General features: G+C 38.9%; 1 protein-coding gene across 1 annotated transcript in view; it reads right to left on the bottom strand.

The window, feature by feature from the left end:
* RBPMS (RNA binding protein with multiple splicing) overlaps positions 1-21,693 on the bottom strand; it is an 81,666-nt gene that overhangs the window by 40,636 nt on the left and 19,337 nt on the right. Inside the window, exon 5 of the mRNA XM_008573586.1 lies at positions 6,593-6,743. Within this exon, the coding sequence (XP_008571808.1) occupies positions 6,593-6,743 (151 nt within the window). The remainder of the gene's footprint in view (positions 1-6,592; positions 6,744-21,693) is intronic.

The raw sequence follows: 21,693 nt of genomic DNA, 5'->3' as shown, positions 1-21,693 counted from the left end.
CCCCCGCCGAGCGTTAGGATCCCATATACAGACCGGTCCGCTCACTGGTTGAGTGTGGTGCAGGCGCGACACCGACGGTTGCAATCCTGTTGCCGGTCGCAGTACGGATGCAACACCGAGGGTTGCGATCTCGTTACCGGTCACGAAAAAAGACAAAAAGGAAAAAAAAAAAAGAGTATTTATTTAAATGATTTCAAAATTCAAAAACAGACAGAGATACATTTTTAATATATGCACACTAAAAGGCGTGGAAGGAAATACACCAAAATGTTAATAGCAATTGTCTCTGGGTGATAGGATTTGATGACTTTTACTTTATTCTTTATATTTTTCTGGACTGCCTGGAATTTTTTTCCCCCTCTAAGAAGTATGTAGAATTTTTATCATCATAAAAAAATAAAATTATTTAAATTATGAAACACAAAAATCTAAGCAAGTTGCTTTCCATAGTAAAAAAAAAAAAAGTCTTGCCCTCATCTCCTCAGCACACCTGCAAGTTTCTGTCTTTCCTTGCCTCCTGTTCCTTCTGCCCAGCTTAGAGGTATTCCTCAGGCCCAGTCTCTGTCTTTCTAAACAATCCCACTCAAGGAGAGCAGGTATAGGATAAACAGCACCTCATATTAGTGACACTCCTGTAGGTTTTCAGAACAGGCATGGGATCAGAAGGACATCTGGAGTCTTTCCAGTGGTGCATGCTGTACACCGCTGGCACCTTGGCTCTGTTCCATGGGCGCAGGGAGCTTCAGACAAGGCCCTAGATGACACCTGTCCCACAGAAGTGCAGGTTAAGAGATTTCATAGTTGCTGAGTGTGGTCCCTGGGGAGAACACATGATAGACATTTTACAGTTTTCCCCAACTTTCACAGAAGCTCTTCAGATATGAGAGAACTCACTTTCAGATAGCCCGGGTCAGTACTGGATAAATGGAAAATTCCAGGGGTGTGGCAGGCAAACAAGGAAGTGATCTGATTATTATTCACCAAAGGGTTATGTGCTAACCAGATATTTAAGAAAACCAATTTAATACAGCACGCTTTTGCTCAGAAGGGGGAGGGATATAGGAGAGAAGGTGCAGGGGAGAAGAGAGTATGAGCAGGAATGAGAGAACGTAACTTTACAACTCCTTGATCTACTGCTGATCCTCAAAGTTAAATGTGCATCGAATCACCTAAAGACCTTTTAAAAATACAAAGCCTAAGTCCTAGTCCAGACCCATACAATAGGAATCCTAGGGGTTGGAAAACAGAAATTTTGATTACTGCAAAGTTCTGTTTTTGATATTTGTTTTAATATTTGTTTCAAAAAAACTGAATTGAAAGAGGAGGATCTGAATAATCTGAATAAAGGCTTTATTAAGTGTTGGCTTCCTCCACCTATAAGGGCACTACAATAAGGTAAACTGCAAACAGTATAAACTCATCAAGAGTAGTTATTCAGGGGCCGGCCCGGTGGCGCACTTGGTAGAGTGCAGCGCTTGAGAGCACGGCGGCGCTCCCGCCGAGCGTTAGGATCCCATATACAGACCGGTCCGCTCACTGGTTGAGTGTGGTGCAGGCGCGACACCGACGGTTGCAATCCTGTTGCCGGTCGCAGTACAGATGCAACACCGAGGGTTGCGATCTCGTTACCGGTCACGAAAAAAGACACAAAGGAACTGGTTGAGTGTGGTGCAGGCGCGACACCGACGGTTGCAATCCTGTTGCCGGTCGCAGTACGGATGCAACACCGAGGGTTGCGATCTCGTTACCGGTCACGAAAAAAGACAAAAAGGAAAAAAAAAAAAGAGTATTTATTCAATTAAATTCCACATGTGCGAGGGCTCTTTCAAAAAGTTTTCACGGAAAGACTCGTATTATCTTTCAATTCTATTTTTCCATGAACTTTCTGAAGTACCCTTGTATTATGACAAAACTTACTGAATTAGATGTCTTAAATATGTGCATTTTATCAAATCCCAATTATACCTTAATAACAGCATAAATTTAAAAAGCTCCCTGAGGTACACCTCCCTCTACGATTGCTGGGAATAAGGCAATTATGAGCAAATTAAAAAGTATGAAAATAAATCTGTGGCATCTTAAAAAAAAATTCCACATGTACTTCTAGGTGCTAGACGTGCACCTATGTACACAAATGAAGAAAACCACAGGTCTCAATTACGAGGAACAATTGGCACACAAACATACACGACACATCAACAGTCACCAAGTAGTGCCTATGTGGCCCTTTTCTAACTTTTACGTACATTATTATTAATCTAACCCACAGAACACTATGGGTAGGCACCATTATGATTGCCATTTTATAGCTGAGAAAACTGAGATAGACGTTAAGAAACTAAACCAAGTTTAGTCATTTACAAAACAAGTAAATGACAGGCCAGATTTTAAATCCAGGCTCTATCATTTGATATATTAATTTACCAGAGCTACCATAACAAAATACCACAGACTGGGTAGCTTAAACAATAGAAATTTATTTTCACACAGCTCTAGAGACTGGAAGTTGAGGTCCAAGACTAAAGTGTTGGCAGGTTTGGTTTCTCCTGAGGCCTCTCTCCTTGGCTTGCAGACGGCTGCCTTCTCCTACGTCCTCACGCAGCCTTCTCTGTGTGCATATGTACCTGATGTACCTTTTTCTTCTTATAAGGACACCAGTCGTTTTGGATTAGGGCCGTACCCTAATGGCCTCATTGAACTTAATCGCATCTTTCCAAATATGGTTACCTTTTCAGATACTGGGGGTTGGGAACATCAACATATGAATTTTGGGGGACACAGTTCAGCCCATAACGCTTGATGACTGTGTAACCTCAAGAAAGGTACTAGACCTTCCTAGTCCCCTGTTTCTTCAACTATAAAATAGTGCTACTGAGAATCAAATGAGACAGTTCATGTAAGATGCTTAGCAGTGTCTGGCACACAGTATCATCATTTTACAGATGTGGAAAACAAAAATTAGAGATGGTGATTTGTCCCTTTTTCATCTCTAAGGCAGGGTTCCCACACTACAGAATATTACTTTTCTGTACAACCTAATGCAAAATCTAGAATTTTCCATAACTCATTTTTCCACATCTTATTTCCTACTTTCTCAATGCTTTTTCCAAACTTTATTACATTCAAGGGAGTAAAAGAAGAAAAAGCTCAAATTAATAACCCTATTAATGAAAATTTAGCTAGGAAGGTATACTACTTTCCTGGGATTGTATGTGAATTTCATTCATCTTTTCTCCTAACTTGCAAAGAGAGTTGGCTACAGCCACACTATGATGTCACCTCAGAAGATCAATATCTTCTCTACTAGGAAAAATAGGCAACCTAATGCTTTTCTTTAAACATTAGGATTGCACTTTACATTTGCCTAGTACTCAACGTATATTACACTTATTTAATCTTCAATGCAATCCTGTAATATTGTTTTATTTAGGTCTTATAATAATCACGTAAAGAAAGTATTCCCATTTTACAGCTGAAGGAACAGGAGCGCAACAAAGTTTGTTTTTTTTTTGATGGCCAGTACAGGGATTAAACCCTGGACCTTGGTGTTATCAGCGCCATGCTCTAACCAACTGACCTAACCAGCCAGCTTAAATATTTTTCTTAATGGTCACGAAGCTTGTCAATAACTGGCAGAACCAGAACTCTCACTGACATCTCCCAGTTTAAAGCCACAGTTCTCCACAGCAGACCACCATCTACCCTGGCAAGTAGCAGTATCTGGTTTTCTCATTCTTCATGCCTGGCACAAACAGAGTAGGTGCTCAGCAAATAAGGCAGTCTGATTTGGGATAAGCCAGACTAAGCTGCAGAATTTCCTTTGTCCTTTATATGGGGCCAAGTTTTTCAGAGAGCTTTGACTGCCGTCAATTCCCCGGACTGACAGATCTTTTAAGGCTGCAACCACAGTTTCCTTCTTGCTCAGTGTCTAGCACACTGGGTGGTCATTTAAGTTCAACAGAAATTTATTGAGAATTGAGAGTTCAAGTAAATGTTTGTTGTATAATCAAATCATAGAACATTCTTCTTGTAGTGATGGCAATGAGTGCTTTTCAGACACTACCATACAAAAACATTAACAGAAAGAAGCATTTATGAAAACCTCTCATGGCCTACAACCAAGAAGCCTTCAGGGCTTTTCCAACCCCAAAATTCTATAACTGCATCATAGTCCACACCCAACGGGTGGTTAAACTGACCACCTCACGAAACAATAAGGGACACAATACAACTTGATTTGCAAGTCTAGACCCACCACAGTGTTCACAGTCTGCAGTGTGCTTCCAGGAAGGCAATGACTCTGTTTACGTGACAAGGAAGTTCACAATCCTCAGAGAAAACGGGAATGGATGATAAAGCTCTCTCTGAATCACAGTGGAGTTGCTGTTCATCAGGCCCCTGTGTCGTAAAAAGGAGCTATATTTAAACACATCATGCTAACTGTTATTTTCTCAAGAATACACTTTTGGCTGTTTGGCTTGTTTTCTTTTTTTAACTTCAAGTTTGTTTTGCTATGAGCAGCGGGCAAGTTTTGACTATGCCATGGAAACTATGCGACCATTTTTGAGCTGTTCCGTACACAGTGAAGGGAGTTAAGCAGAGCTGGCTAGAGTGGAGTTCTAAATTCTCCTGTAACTTCAGGGACTTATGGGTGTCCCTGTTCATCTCTGTTGCTTTTGTATATCCTGTTGTGAACTGGCTACCACTTTCCTAGCTACCTATTTCATAGGGCTATTGATAGCAAATTCAGAAAAAGTTTTGAGGTCTGGAAAAGAAAAGCATTCATACAGAAACGTACATTTCTGTAAAGACAGGCTGGCCAGTTAGCTCAGTTGGTTATAATGTGGTATTGATCACACCAAGGTCTAGGGTTCAATCCCTGAACTGGCCAGCCGCCACAAAAAAAGAAAAAAGAAAAAAAAAGCATTCAGCAAAGAATTGAAAGAATAAAGTTTAAGTATCACCAGCATCACACTTCCTATAATACTATAAAAGATTAATTCATTAGTCTTTTCAAAAAGGACTCTGAGATCTGAGGCAGGCAAATTCATTAAAATACCCTAGTTTATCTCTAAATCAAGGCATCCTAAAAATACTCATTTCTGATGCCTTGATCAAGAGAGAAGAAATCTGAGAGAGAAATAAAGAGATGTACAAATGCTTCTATAAATCTACAAATAGCTAAATTCAAATCTCGGTTTATCTACTTTGTAATAAATATTAAATATATACAAAGCACTGAGCTAGATGCTGTAAGGATAAAGAATTATATAAAGAATGTCCCTATATCTTCCCATACTGCAGAGAATCTTTTGTTTAGATTTTCTTCCCAAATAAACAAAAGTTTCAAGTTTCCCTAGGACTTGAAAGGGCAAAATAATTTTTTCCCTCTAGTATGACTTTGGCTTCATAGAAAACTTTATTTTAGAACATACTGGAGGAGAAATTTTAGATTTTCTTCCCAAATAAACAAAAGTTTCAAGTTTCCCTAGGACTTGAAAGGGCAAAACAATTTTTTCCCTCTAGTATGACTTTGGCTTCATAGAAAACTTTATTTTAGAACATACTGGAGGAGAAACTCTTACCTATCAGTTTCCATTGACAAGAAATAGCTTTTTCAAAAGTGACTGAGCTACAAAATGACTGTAAGTTCCATAATAACCTGATTAACTCTGACTACATATGACATGGGGGGAGCAAGGAACTCACGTGCATTTCAATTTCAATAGGAAGAGTTGAAGTGTATTGTTGGGGAAAGCAGGAAGAAGATCACCATCATGGTTTGTAAAGATCAAGAACAACAGAACAGAAATATTCCAAAATAACTGCAAGTCACTTGGGCTTCTTTCAATGCCCTATCTCACACCTCTCTTCTCCCACTCATTGAACTTAGAAAAAAAATTAAGACAACATTTTTAAGTTATTCAAAGGCAGAAATTGTAGTCTGGACATTTAATGCAAGAAGCTCATTAATGTGGGATAAAACACTTGTTTGACAATTGGCAAGTGTCCTTACCCAATTAATGGGAAGCCCAAAATTTCCTTAAAGCTTTACTGATATTAGTTTGCTACAACTGATTGTTCCAATATATACATTCTTTGTGTGTGTTTACTTTTCTCCCTAGAGTTATGGCTAAATTTTTCTCAAAAATAGAACCAACTTCCTAAGATCTGCTTCTTTCACTTTTAATATCCTATTTTTCTGAAGCCACAGAACTGATATCCTTCAACAATGGAGTAAAAAGTGAATGGTAAGAACCAGCTTTCACATCCAAGGATGGGGGAATCTAGAAGGGTATATAGCAGAAGGCAAGTGAGGGCATACTTGCAATGATCAATATCACAGTAAGGAAATCTACAGAACATCAAAAAAAATTTTGAACTTATGCTTCTGCTCAACTTGAGCCATCTTTTGGGACAGCCAATCACCAACAAGATGCTGCACTGGAATTCAGACAGCAAGAAAAGGCAGCCTCTTCACAGACATGGAAAGTGAGACTCAGCCAGCTCTGTGTCCTGTGGTGTGATCGCACATAAGCATATGAACAATACATAATTTTTTTCCCCCAAAAGGAATAGTAGATCAACTTACATGGCTCTCTGGCAATGAACTGAGGTACAGTGTTGGGCAGAGGAGTACTGGGGTTTGGAGTCCCTACTAGTTTGTTCTTGGCCATCTTCGTGTTTGCCTTAGCAAACTCTAGTCGTAGTGTTTGCGGAATTTCAGGATCGAAGCGGATGCCCTTTAGAAATAAAGAACAAATGGAAGAGGTTTTCATTTCCTTAGAGTCAAACCGGAATGGTGACAAAATAAACATACCAGTAAACCCTGGACTATGAGGAAAGAAGGTCAGAAAGAGCTCCCATTCTCACTGCTTACACGGAATACAAGAAAACTCACAATATGTGCCCAGAAAGTCAGAGGGATTTAGTTTACTAGATTTAAAAATCTTGTTACATGGATTTTCAACTATGCCTTTTCTTCTTGGACAAAAACCTTCTAGTTCAAGATTTAAAATGTGGATCAGCAAATTCCTAGCACAGTAAAAATTTTTATAAATGGCTACCAATTAAATAAAATAATTAATGTAAAATACTGTACGATACTTGAGTCTGACACCTGAAATTCTAAGAGGCCTGGGCTCTGACGAGTGTTCTATTTAAGTGACTTAAAACCACGTAATTCTTTAATGCTTTTAGTTTCACTAACTATAAATGGAGAAGAATATTCCCATCCCTTTCTAACTGCAGAGCTTTATAAAGGTAATACAAGTATTGTGCATTGCTCAGAAGACAGGATTTAAAAGAATTGTAAGATTTCAATTTAGGGCTGGCCAGTTAGCTCAGTTGGTTAGAGCGCAGTGCTATAATACCAAGGGCAAGGGTTCAGATCCCCATATCGGCCGGCAGCAAAAAAAAAAACAAAAAAGATTCAATATAATTAGTTTAATTTGATTCCAGTTAGCTTATAAATTTATGTAAGATCTGAATGTCTTGATGTGGTGAAGCCTTACTACCTACATGGAGAGACAAATGATTATATAAGCCAAAGAGGTAACAGTAATTTACATTACCCCTGACCCTATTACTGAAATTTATCTAAAACAAATCATATTCAACAAAATAAATCACAAACAGTATAAGAGACGAGATTTAAGAAAAAAGTCTATTTTGGACATCCCCTCCCCACTCAAGAATGCCTTCATTACTGATCTTAAAAAAGAACCTCACAATAACTGTGTCAAATGCCACGAATTCTGGACCCCAACAATGGTGTAAAAAAGACATTCCAGTATAGTGCATGAGTGTGCATCCAAAATAGATTCAGGTCCCATGTTTGTTTGTATAGTATATTCTAGAAAGGGACTGCAGTCCTGAAAATCAGCATCCTAAGAATATAGGTTTTCCAGTTAGTGTTCTGAATGTACACATATGGGCCTGAGAGCCTCAACCCCCTTCTTATTCTTAATTAGCTTGAAGAAAAACAAGAGCCATTTCCACAAGAAATGAGTAAGACTCTCTCACTCTGTAGACCAGGATGAATGACACTGAACTTCACAGCTCTGCTCCAAATATGCAAGGAAGAACCTGTGACTGGGTGGTAAACGGCAGTAAGAGGAAATGAGGGAGAAAGGGGAAGAAGACAGAGGTACTCAAGGGAAGTACAGCAAAAGCCACAGAGCCCTGACCCAGAGATGACTTGGAGTGGGTGGAATTTCTTTGTGAGCCCGATTTATTCAACCTAAGAAACCAGTTTTGGCTGGTAAAAGGGGAAAGAAAATAAAAAAGGAATGCACATGTGTAGACCTAACCGACACCAGAAAGTGAAAAGGGGGTATCTGATTTGTTAAGCAAAAAACTTTTCTTAAACTGGTCTTTTTTTTTTTTTTTTTTTTTTTAATTTGGGAAACCTCAGTATTATCTTGCCAGAAACATATATAAGGAAAAAACCAGCTGCATTCTGAAGCAGCATTTGCTTCCACCAGCTTCCACTTAAAAGCATTTCACTCTATCAAAGCTAATATCACAACAGAATAAATATTTCCAAATATGGACCTAAGAACTGTGGTCTTTGCTGAGAAACAAGCAAAGTCCCTGACTGTCATTTAAAGGTATGATGGGGAAGGACTTGTGCATTTACACCATACCCCATCAGAAACACATTATAGCAACTTGCCATCAATTTCAGGGTGTCCTCCCTGACACTAAACTCTACAAACCTTCCTGTGAAGAAGTGGTTTTCCTAAACCTGAGAGCACATCAATGTGAGTAACTGTGGTCCAGGCCACTGGGGGTAACATGAGAAGAGCATACTGGGAACTGTCTGTAGTCCTCTGGAGCTTCTATTTCTCAAGATAGTAAGGCTGCACATCTGAATTCCATGCCCCAGCTCTTTCACTGGTACTCCAGAATCAACTGAGACTCCACACAATGCGCTTGCCTCTTTTACAACCTGGGCTGGCAGGTCGCGTCCTAAAACATGCTCAACCGAGTCTCCTCTACTCCCTGCTCCTCGCCTTCATACCCTCCTCCCACCTGAACTAAAATAACATCAACATCATGTTCCAAATCAAAGTTCCAGCATCCTTAGTAAAAAAAAAAAAAAAAAAAAAGCCCAGAAGTTAAAATGACCTAATTTGTTTGGCAGCTTATTCAGAGGCCGGAGGCTTAGAATACAAGCCACATTCCTCTAACATCTTTAGCAGCAGGACCATATTTGGTAATCAATATCCTGCTCGGCTAAGTTTCTATCCATAGGGATTAGCCAAGCCAAAACCATTTTAAATAAAAGATGATGAAGAGGAGAGAGAGAGGAAAAGGGGAAGAAAGAGCATGGAAGTGAAGAGGAAGAAAAAAAAAAGAAAGAAAGAAAAGAAAGAAAAAGAAAGAAAGACAAAAAAAGAGGACGTTAGAAAGGAGGAGGGGGTATGAAAAAAATACCTTGTGCTTTTCATTAAAAGAAAGAAAGACAAAAAAAGAGGACGTTAGAAAGGAGGAGGGGGTATGAAAAAAATACCTTGTGCTTTTCATTAAAGCCTAATAAGAAGCTTCTCTGGCTACAGTAACTTCATATTAAATACTGTCAGGATAAGATTTCTGCCAAATGAAAAGGGGAAACCTGTGCCTTTTGAAATCAACTTTTTCCTCTCTTATAATTCAGCAAAACCCTTCTCATAACGAACAGAGAAACTTCTCTTCCAAATGTTAATTGGTGTGCTAGTTACATGGACCAGAAAGGACCGTTTCTGGATATCAGTATGTTAATAATTTGAGGATAAACAGTTACTTACAAGCCACCTGATCTGACTACTAGGACACCCAACAGTCTCAGTCAATCCAGGTTCAAAATGATCGATAGAGGCTGAACTCTCAAGGGCAAACTCTGGGAGAAAACAGACACTGTTGACAAATACTGTATTCTTGGTAGCCGTAAGAATATACCAGGGCAGTTTCACTCAAGGCAGAAAGTGCTTGGGGGGCCAAAGGAGGCATCACAGAGGAAGTGATGGAAGAGAAGTTCACCAGGTGACAGTCCAGGAAAGGGCTCAGCAAATTTCTGTGACAGGATGCAGAGGGTGCATGTGTGGGGGGGTATGTGTGGGGGGGAGGAATGACTGCACAAGCAGGGTGGGGTGAGATCACAAAGGACCTCTTATAAAGTGAGGACTTTAGAGTGTGTGCATGGCTGAGCCATTAAAAAATTTAAAAATGGGTGAATAATATGATCAGACTTATGTAGTAGAGCTGTGATCCTCAAATGTGCATCATAGCGTGCATCAGAAGCAAGTGGAGGGCTTTCTAAATACAGAGTGCTGGGCCCACCTCCAGAGTTCTGATTCAGTACGTATGGGATGGGATCCGAGAATTTGCATTTCTATCATGTCCCCAGGTAATGCTGATGCTGCTGGTATAGAGATCACATTTGAGAGTCACTGTAGTGAAGGATAACTCTAGTGGTGGTAAGGAAGATGGACTCGATGCACAGACTGCAACAGAAGAGACATGAAGCAACTGGAGCAGTCCTGGGAAGAGAGGTCAGGTGGGATGGCTGCACTGCTGGTCCTTCCTTTGTCTTTGGGAACGGCACCCAGGGGCCAATGTCTGTGTTCTCTGCCCTTGTTCCTCTCACCATAGCTGACTACTTAAGGAAGAGATGCTGCCCAGAGTGATCAAACATGTTTTACTCTTTTGGGGATTTCAACCTTGAGTGCAGAGATACAGAAAATGGATGTGGCAGGAGCTGAGTCACCATAAAAGCCTCTCCCCAGAGAAAAGGACTCCAAACTCCTGTCACTGAGGTCCTCAGAGTGCCCCGATGCCTGATGAAGTCCTGTCCATTTGTTACAATATGAAAGCCAGTCTGTTAGTCTTTGACAACAAGTCTTAAAGAAAATGGAATCATGCATTTAGAGAAAAGATGGTAGAAATGAGGCAGAGCAATATATACTTATTGAGAAAGATGTGATGGCTATATTAGGTTAAAGATGCTCAACAACGTTTAGTAGTGTGGGGATAGAGGGGAGAGGAGACTCTGTACGTATGTGTGTACACGTATAGTTGTCTATCTGTGCAAATCAAGAAATGTTTATAATAAGACAACCAACATGTTAATAGCAGTAACCTTGGCGGTGGTACATGGCAGGGGCACAAACCTCTGCACAATTTTCTATTGTTGAAATCTGTACAAACAATGTATAAAGTTATAATTTATAAAATCCAAGACAAATTTTTTTAAAAGAGGGAGAGAGGTGGCATAAGGATTTCCTACAGAGGGCTAGCGCAGCCAGAGCAGAACGAGCAGTAGACATCCTGGCACACAGTACTCAAACAGCTACATTGGTGTTTTTTGTTTTTTTTTTTAAGATGACCAGTAAGGGGATCTTAACCCTTGACCTGGTGTTGTCAGCACCACGCTCTACCAAATGAGCTAACCGGCCATCCCTATATAGGGATCCGAACCCTTGGCCTTGGTGTTATCAGCACCAAGTGAGCCACGGGCCGGGCCCTACATTGATGTTTTATATTTATTCTTTAAAAAAATTTATTGTGAAATAACTTCAGACTATAGAAAAGTTGCAGATGTAATACAAAGAATTCCTGTATAGTCTTTGTGCAGATTTCCCAAATGTTAGCTTTTTACCACTTTTGCTTTATCATTCTCCTCCATTCTCTCTCCTCCCTACATTTATATTATATATACACATAGACACACACAGATTTTTCCCTGAACTGTTTAAGAGTAAGTTGCAAGCATAATGCCCCTTTACCCTTTACTTTAGGTTTGATTTCCTAAAAACAAGGACATGTCTATGTTTTCCTGATTAGGATCTAATCTGGAATCATACATAGCATTTAGTTGTCATCTCTTTAGTCTCTTTTATAATCTGGAGGAGTTCTTCCGTCCTTGTCTTTCGTGACCTTGACATTTTTGAAAGTACAGGCTGTTTATTTTGTAGAAGGGCCCTCAATTTGGGTTTATCTAATATTTTTCTTTAGATTCAGGTTATGTATTTTTGGAAGGAATATCAGAGAAGAGGTGTGTGTCCTGTTCAGTGCATCATATTGGGAGGCACATGGTATTTTTTTTTTCCTGTTTGTCTTTTTTTTTTCGTGACTGGTAACGGGATCGCAACCCTCAGTGTCGCGCCCATACCGCGACTGGCAACGGGATCGCAACCCTCGGTGTCGCGCCCACACCGCGCTCAACCAGTGAGCGGACCGGTCTCTACATGGGATCCAAACCCTCGGCGGGAGCGCCATCGCGCTCCCAAGTGCTGCACTACCGAGTGCGCCACCGGGCCGGCCCGGCACATGGTATTTTTGTTACTAGTGATATTAACTTTGATCACTTGCCAAGTATCTCTAATGCAAGGTTACTATGTTTTTTTTCTTTTTAATAAGAATCTTATTGAAATGCATCTTCAGACTATATTAGTATCTTGTTTCTCATGAAAAGTACTTGTTTTAACATCTATTAATGATTCTTACTTAAAGCAATTGTTACTACTGTGGTTGCCAAACTGTACTTTGGTAATCTCATCCTTTTATACAGTGTATCAATCAGTTTTCTACTCTATGGAAAAATTTCCCTTCTGTTCTGTTTATTAACTAATTATTCATTTACACCAGAACTTACAGGTTCATATTTTACTCTATGATAACACACTGCCATCATTATTTACCTTGGTACTCAAATTGTCCCAGAGTTGTGTGTACACATGCATGCAGACACATGTGCTCTCACACTCACATCTATTTCTTTATATCATTCAGATATATTAAAGTTCATACTGATAGCTCCAATTCCAATCTAACGCCACTGGGTTAATTCTAGCCTTCTTCTTTGCAAATTTGTAACTCCTTTGCCGATAGTGAGAATATTAGCTCTCATCCACTATACANAGACACATGTGCTCTCACACTCACATCTATTTCTTTATATCATTCAGATATATTAAAGTTCATACTGATAGCTCCAATTCCAATCTAACGCCACTGGGTTAATTTTCTAGCCTTCTTCTTTGCAAATTTGTAACTCCTTTGCCGATAGTGAGAATATTAGCTCTCATCCACTATACATTTATTTATTTGCTCAATACAAGAATGCACATTAAGTAGTTTCAGAATTGCTAACCAATACCACTATAAAAAACAAACCTAATAATGACAGTTCATTATTTATTTAGTTCTTTTTGTCTTTAGCTTTAAGGTATATAGCCAAATGTGTACACTCAAGAATTACTTGGGTTATTTTTCTCCCCACCTTTAGTGTGACTGTGTTATTTATCTGAAATACAATTAAATTTGTTTGTTTCTGTTTGTATTTAATTTGGTATTTCTCACCATCCTTGTCTTTACTTCTTCTGTGTATTCACAGCAGGTAAAACTGTTTTACCATTTCAAAAGTCAAAATTAATTCATCAACCCATTTAGGCTTGTGTTTACCCATTTATAAATATGTTTTATGAACGCTGACTAAAAAGCTGAGGACCCAGAATTTTAACTCCTCCTCCCCACCTGCTGTGACTTCCTGAGACACTGAATTTCCTGAAGGAGATGGTGGGGACGAGGGCATTCTCAAGTCTGAGTTCTGCTTGACACCTGGCTTTTCTTGGCTTTTCCTGGTGGATCCTGGGCTGAGAAAGTCTTTGCAAAGTCCCAATGTGCGCAAATTCAAATTTTCGAGAATACTATTCCATTTGGGCAAACCAGGTCAAACTGCATCTCTACTGGAGACACCGCTACCACTCACTCCACTGTCAGTGGCCTCTGCTCTCTTCTCTGGGAGACAGCCAAAAGTCACTTACTTCCTTATGAGTTCCCTATCAAAATCTCTTACAGTTTTCATACACACCCCATTCTGATCTCGTAATCCAGTGGATCTGAGGCACATGAATTGAACTGGATGAAACTGCCTTTTTTGGTAAGATAAAAATAGTAAAGTAGCAGTAATATAATAAGATACAACCTAATATGTTGAAAGAGCTCCTCAGATGATTCTAAGTTTCTTACTGCCCCAAATGAAAATCCAAACCAACTTTAAAGAATGTGGGAGTCCAGAAACCCCAGACTAGTCAGGTGCTTATACTGAAGGGGAAAAATAAACGCTCTTTACTTACAGGGTTTTAACCAATTCATTCTGACTTTCTAATACAGAATGAGAATAATTTGTCACCAGAAACTATACATGCAGTATAATAAGATCTCAATGTATGAAAGACCATCTTCTTTTCTAATCTCAGTTTTTCCCTTGCCTTAAGAATCTTTAGGCTGTCTGGTTAGCTCAGTTGGTGAGAATGTGGTGCTGATAACACCAGGGTGCAGGGTTTGATCCCTGTACCAGACAGCCGCCAGAAAAAAAAAAAAAAAAAAATCTGACACTTATAAGGTTATGATTAGGTCAACGGAACTCTGAAGTCAAGGCCAAACTTGCCACTGATCCCTCTTTGACCTTGTAATCTAATTAATCTCAGTAACTGGATCTTGTTTTATCTCTCCTCCTCCACGCTATCCTCCTTATCTTGGTATCTGAGGGCTGGCGTTCTGATATACTTCTTTAGGTTCTCCCAGGCAGAGACCCCAGTAAATATCTGGGCTGCTTCATAACCTGCTGTCAGTTCCTCCAAGACTTGCAGCAACATCAGATGGTATGTGATCAACCCTGTAACCACTGGGGCCTTTCTTATCACTGACTGAGCCTGAGTTATAATAACTTTTTACATCTTTATTTCTCTTTATAAAGGTAGTAATTCTAATCCTTCAAAGCATAAGAGATCAGATAGTACAGTGAAATTATGGGGATGGTGCAGTAAAGTGATTTCCTTCCAAATTATCAGGAATTTCCAAACACTGAACAGAAGAGATGAAACAACATTAGTTTAATTGAAAAGTCAAGTTCTTATTTTAAAAGTTGCTGGACTATCATATGCTATCACAAATATTTTTAACAACAGCTTTGAGATGCAATTCACACCATAAGACTCATCCATTTAAGGAGTCCAATTCAATGATTTTTAGTATAATCACAGAGTTGTGCAACCACTACCAGTTTACAGCTTTAGAATCTCTTCATTGCCTTAAAAAGATGCTCTACATAAATATGTATAGTCAAAAAAACCAAAAAACAAATCTCTATATCTATTAACTGCCACTCTCCATTTACCCCTCTGCTCCTCCAATCTGTCCCCTCCCCCAACTACTTTCAGTCTCTACGAATTTGCTTCTGTATTCAGGATATTTCATATAAATGGAATCATATAATATGTGGTCTTTTATGACTGGCTTATTTACATTGAATAATGTTTTCAAGATTCAACCAGGTTGTAGCAGGCATCAGCACTTCACTCTTTTTAACAGCTGAATAATAATATTCCATTGTATGGATATACCACTCTTTATTTATCATTTCATGAGCTTTATGGGCATTGGGTTGTTTCACTTTTTGGCTGTTGTGAACATTTCTGTATAAGTTTTTGTATGAACATATGTTTTCAATTCTCTAGGAGCACTACTTGATCATATGGTAACTCTATGTTAACTTTTTTGAAGAAATGACAAACCATTTTCTAAAGCAGCTATACCATTTAAATCCCACTACCAATGTATAAGCATCCTAATTTTTTCACATCCTTGCTGGACACTTGTTATTTCCTTAATTTTAGCCACCCTAGTAGGTGTAAAGAGATATCTCACTGTGGTTTTGATTTGCATTTCTCTATGCTGTTATATTGTTAAAACACTTTATAAAGAGGTCTAAGAATAAAAGCCTTCTAGTATTTCCAAAGAGCATTTGGTCATAAGGAAAGGAAATATCCTGCGGATCACAAATCTTTAAACAGAATAAAAGGAAATGAAGATGAAAGAATTGACTTTTACCACTTAGAAGTTAAAAACACAAGTAAGAAATATAGACTGTTTTCTGATGTCATCTCCATCAGAATCTAGGAGGTAAATACATATTTTAGAGATATTCTGAGATCTCACAGGAACCAAAGTATATTTACAATATTTCTCTTCTACAAGTAAAAACACAAGTAAGAAATATAGACTGTTTTCTGATGTCATCTCCATCAGAATCTAGGAGGTAAATACATACTTTAGAGATATTCTGAGATCTCACAGGAACCAAAGTATATTTACAATATTTCTCTTCTACAAGCATCATAAAACATTCAGTCAGATTAGAAACAGACACTAGACAATGTATATGCAAGCTTCCCCAGGAGTCTGTGAAAACAACTTACATTCAGTTGGAGCTTTAAATGACTCAATGATAGGGCACATACAAATTGGCATCTGGGTAACCTGGGTAATCTACTACAGTGGAGCAGTGTGGAAGTTAAAGGAAGAGCTGCATGTTATTCTTACAAATAAAAAGGATGATTTGAAAACTGGAGGAAAGGAAAGGAGAGGGGAAAATATAAAAAGTAAAAAATAAATGCCACAATTTCAGAAATTTCTTCCCAAATCAATATTTCTGAAAATGAAGGAGTGGAAAATTTCAACCATTTATGAACATACCATTGTGTCATACGTGGAAACTTGTGATGCTAAAACATTTTAAAAAACAAAACTAGGGCTGACCCTGTGGCTCACTCAGGAGAGTGCCACGCTGGGAGCGCTGAGGCAGCGGGTTTGGATTCTATATGGGAATGGCCGGTGTGCTCACTGGCTGAGCGCGGTGCAGGCGACACCACGCCAAGGGTTCCGATCCCCTTACTGGTCACGAAAAAAAGAAAAAAACACCCAAAAAACTATCTGTGAGTAAAGAAGCAGGAAGCCAGTAGAGAACTGGGTCAGGTTCTCTGATGCTAAGTAGTAGAGGAATATCTACATAAAGCATGAAATTCACAAAATTTTAGTACTGAATTTTTGGCTCTCCTAACCTAGTAGTTCTCAACCGTGGGTAGTACTCCTCATTTTCCCCCATCCCCCACACCATTCCTAAGGGATAATGTGTGAGGGTGTTTGGGGCTGTTACTTGACTGGAGACCATATCGGCATTCAGTGGGCAGGAGGCAAGGAAGTCCTACAATGAACTGGACGATCCCATACAACATAAGAAATGTCTCATCCCAAATGCCAATACTCTCCCCAACACAAACAAAGAAATTAATTAAGATCCAGAATAGTCAAGTAATCTGCCTAAATTCCGAGTCAACTACTGGTAGAAGCCATATCAGAATTCAATTTTCTGATTCTCCTGACTGAGTATGCACGTGTGAGGACATTACAGTTCTGTACAGTTCTTTATTTTACAAAGACCTCATTGTTTTCAGGTAATATAATAGAGGTTGTTGTTCAGTCTCCACTGTGCTAAAACTTAACTAGACATGAGTTCCAAGAGAGAATGAACAAGTGAGGGGAAGAATCTGTTAGACTAAACCGTATTTCATACTTTTCCTAAATAAGGGCATTGCTTGCAGAAACATCAGGACTTGTTAATACAACAGCATGTGCTGCTGGTTCAATGCCCATTGAGAAACTGTATCACACCAATTATGTCTTGATCTTTTTTTTAATCAAACTACCTACCTCCAAGTGCTTGCCCTGGCTTTACCTTAGAATAATCTGATTTAACACTCATTACCCTCCTTGTCTAAATCAGAGGAACCTGTAAGTATGTGTCCCTCTCCAGTGGTAAGATAGCTATATTATACTTCAAAAGAGAGTATAATATAGGATGTACGTGACCATGGAGCCATTCAGGTTGATGCAGGGCTATGAGTCCAGGTACGATTCTTTGCTCCATTGCCTAATTTAACAGTCTTTCAGGAAGCATTAGGTTGCTAGATATCTCATATCTGCTTTTACTTGTTTTTACATACTTGATTTAAAAAAAAAAAAATCTGCACAATTTTGTTTCTAATCAAGGTGTTCCATAAAACATTTTATCCTGCTTTGAAGGTTTTAGTGACAAAAAGGAATATGCTTCCATGTCTAGTCTAGAATGTTTCCACAGATTTAGACTTGATTTCAAGCCTATGTAATTTCTTCTTTGATAATATTTGTAACAAGCTAAGGTCTCTTGAGTGTTATAATAGAATCAGTTTGGCCAAGATACAGAAGCTTAATCTCATTCCTCATTAACCATGTTGGGTCTGGAGTAAAAGGATTTTTCCTAGTGACTCAGCAATTTCCTAAAATACAATGGTTCCCTCGACTTCACTTTTATTCCTATGAACAAACCATGGCACTCAAACTCACACCTTCCCAGCACTGAGCCAGACTCCTATGGTTAAACCTAAAAACTGACTAAGGTAAGGATGTATCTGCCCCAACCACAAAGTGGGGAAAACCTCATTTCTTCCCCCTGAACTCAGAAGGACTAGAAATGCAACTAGGAGAAGACAGTCTTGGTTGATCAACCCCCTTCTACTTACTGGCAGAGGTAGTGAGAAAACTAGTTCTCCAGAAATACTATCAGCTGTTGTTAATTATAGTGATAATTATAAAAGAGACACCCCAATTCAAGGTCACAATCATTTTTGTATAAATTCCCTGAAAATTAGAGGCTTAAATTGTGGGAATTAGCAGTATGGACTTTGGAGTCTGACTACCTAGATTCGAATACTACCTCCACTGTTGACCTTGGATATGCCTCAGTTTCCTCACCTATAAAGTAGGCATAAAAACAGTCCATATCTCAGAGGGTTGACTGTAAAAATTAAATGAGTTCTCCTTGTAAATGGTTAGGCTAACATCTGGCAAATGGTAAGTACTGGGCCACTGGATTTAGTGCTTATCAGCTAATAGGCTACTCCTCCAAATATGAACTAATAGGGTTTCTTCTCCTTTGGCTTTTTAGAGAGGTCTTCTTCTATCACTTGTAAGAGAAGGATGAGATTGATGCCCAGCTCTGAGATTCCTCTAACTGGGAGGAAGCAGCAGGATACTTGAGTTGCTGTCCAATATGGTGCTGTGTAGTTGCAGAGAATTCTTTTATTCCACATGGTTTTGTTTCCTGCCCCCATCCAAAGAGCTGATATGTGTTCCTGCTTCTCTTGCCCCATTTCTGTTGGTTCACATAGTCTGAGTAGTTCTTGGGGTCCTGGCTAGTAACTGCAGAGACTGGATCCCCTTTGTAGAAGATATAGGTAAGACATGCTTCAGAGGTATCTGGATCTCCATACAACTTGACCATCCACCCCAGCCAAATTAATTTCTTTTCCACTAAAGCACACTTTTGTTAGCCAGCCAACCCTGTGTACATAACCATGCCCTAGGAGAATCTGCTTTGTATAGGATGACTATAAAGTCTTGACAGGTCTTTGAAGATGCTATAAACTCGATCTTTAACATGTCAACAGAATCAGAGTCAAACAGAGTTTATTTTCCAAAGGGTTGAGAGGGCATGATTGTTTGAACTTTTGCCACTATGTTCTCAAATTATCCTGAAAAGGATGATTGAAAGACCTGGGCCCTGAAAATGATAGGAAGGGGTTGTCTCTGAGCCAAACAGTCAGTTACCATAAAGCAGTATTTTACAGTGACACTTCGAAACAGATAATACTACATGGAAAGAAACACAGGCCAGAGTGCAGATGGTATTCTTTTACTTGGAATCCTGATGTTAACATTTTTACTCCAAGGACTTTAAAGGTAAACAGGGGTCAACTGTGCTGGTAGGGACAAATGCATCTCTTGGAATTCTTAATGCAGATAACAAAAGTGGCTGGTACTCCAGCAACCACTTTCATTGTACAGCCCTCATTGCCTCCTTGTCTCGTGTCTCATTGTTGGAACAATGAATATACCCATAAGTGTTCCCTCTTTCCCCCTCACATGACTACCTTTTACTCCTGCTACCTGCTAAATAAAGGCATGAAAACAAATGACACTGACAATGAAAGACTGAAAGGAATTAGATCCTAGGCAATAGTTTTCAATTTAGTTAAATTTTTGACTCTGATAAGATCTTGAGCTGACACGAGGAAAACATACAAACAAACTTCAAATGGTCCAACTATTTAATGTCAACCCAAGAGGTTCCAGTCTAATGTCTGTCACTCCACCGGACACCAGAGAAACCTCAGAATTTTAATGGCCAACTTCACTTATTTGGGAAATCAACCAAGACAGTCTGCCTCAACCAAGCGCCTCCCTGTACTTGAGGTGCATCTTCACAAAGCTCAGATCATGGGCTTAAACCAGTGAGTTTGGCACCGAAGAAAAAAGAAAATAAAACTGATAAACAAAAGAAATCACAACCTTATTCTTAGCCAGTCTATATTACTGAAGCTGACCAATCTAGAAAACGTACACTTTTGGTGACACAGAATATCTGACGAAAAATCAAGAGCATTTCTATGTGCAAATTCATTACCAATTATAACTAAAAGAAATAGCTTAAATCTCTTTTCTTAGTGATGGCAAACTGAGAGCATCACTTTCATTCGTAACGGCTACATATGTACTCACACACCTTGTATAAAGTACAATACCCAGGATTAAATTGAGTAGTGATGAATTTCGAGATACTAATTTCATATCTAATTAATAGTTGACTACATAGGCCCTTTAAAGGTAAAGGGCTTTTTTAAAAAATAAAAGGGTTACTGGTGGAGAGCCTAGTGTTTCAAAGATGGTGTCAGATACAAAAATACACATTAATCTAATTATTGAAAAGGAGAACACCTACTTTTGCACATACCGGGCAAAAAAAGAAAATGGACATGTACGTATGTAAGTGCTCTGTGAACTCAAAGATATGTTGAATGATTACCACTGTGCAATATAAACAGTCTCAGAATTATAAAAACAAAGTGTGTCTGTGTCTATATAGAAAAGCATATGAAGAATAAGTCCTATTTATGAGGTAGGCAGGCTAAGAGAATGCATTTGACACACTCTTCTTTTAGTTTCACCTTAACTGCTTGTTAGGTCACTTGAGGACCCATCCTATCTTCCTGTATATGCTATAAGGATCATTCTGCAAAGTTTACTTTGAGCTTTTATTAGTGGCTGGTGGAGAAGAAGAAATAGGCAGGGGAAGGAGAGGAAAACAGTGCTGACATAAACAAATTCTACAACTGAAAAAAGACAGTTGCCTAAACTTTCCAAATCCATTTTGAAAAGTCTTCCATTTAAAGATCAGACACAGACCACAAGAGGTCTCATTGTGTATTTTTAATGCCCTGCTTCTGCTCTCCAGGTTTTGTTTGTTTGCTTGCTTGTGTTTTTGGCATCCAGCTGGTATAGGGATTGAACACATAAACTTGGTGTTATCAGCACCACACTCTAACCAAATTGAACTAACCAGCCAGCCCTATTCTCCAGTTTTTTAGCAATGAATCCCCTTACTCCCAAAACAAGAACCAGCTAAAGCATTCCACAATGTGCCCAACCAAGTTTAGGTAATGTTAATGAAGTTAAATACCAAAAAGGGATAGAAAACATGTACATTCTAGCTGTTGATTTTCAAGCTGCACAACTGGGTAATGAAAAATTTTTTTTTGGCAGCTGGCCAGTAAGGAGATCCGATCCCTTGACCTTGTGAAAAGTCTTTAGAAAGAAAAAGCTGTATTACATTTTAAAAATTAGAAGTATTTTCATAAGTAAATGGCTTCATACCCTGAACTTAGTACTGAGAATAAAAATGAATGCCATCGGTACCAATAAATCATTTACTGGTCCTCAATATCATTTACTAACACCAGATATGGTAATTGATGCAGGGGGTTGGGGGTTGGG

The sequence above is a fragment of the Galeopterus variegatus genome, unplaced genomic scaffold (genome assembly GCF_000696425.1).
Source record: "Galeopterus variegatus unplaced genomic scaffold, G_variegatus-3.0.2 Scaffold936, whole genome shotgun sequence".
NCBI lineage: Eukaryota > Metazoa > Chordata > Mammalia > Dermoptera > Cynocephalidae > Galeopterus > Galeopterus variegatus.
Note: the sequence above shows the minus strand (reverse complement) of the source record. Positions and strands in the feature narration are given on the sequence as shown.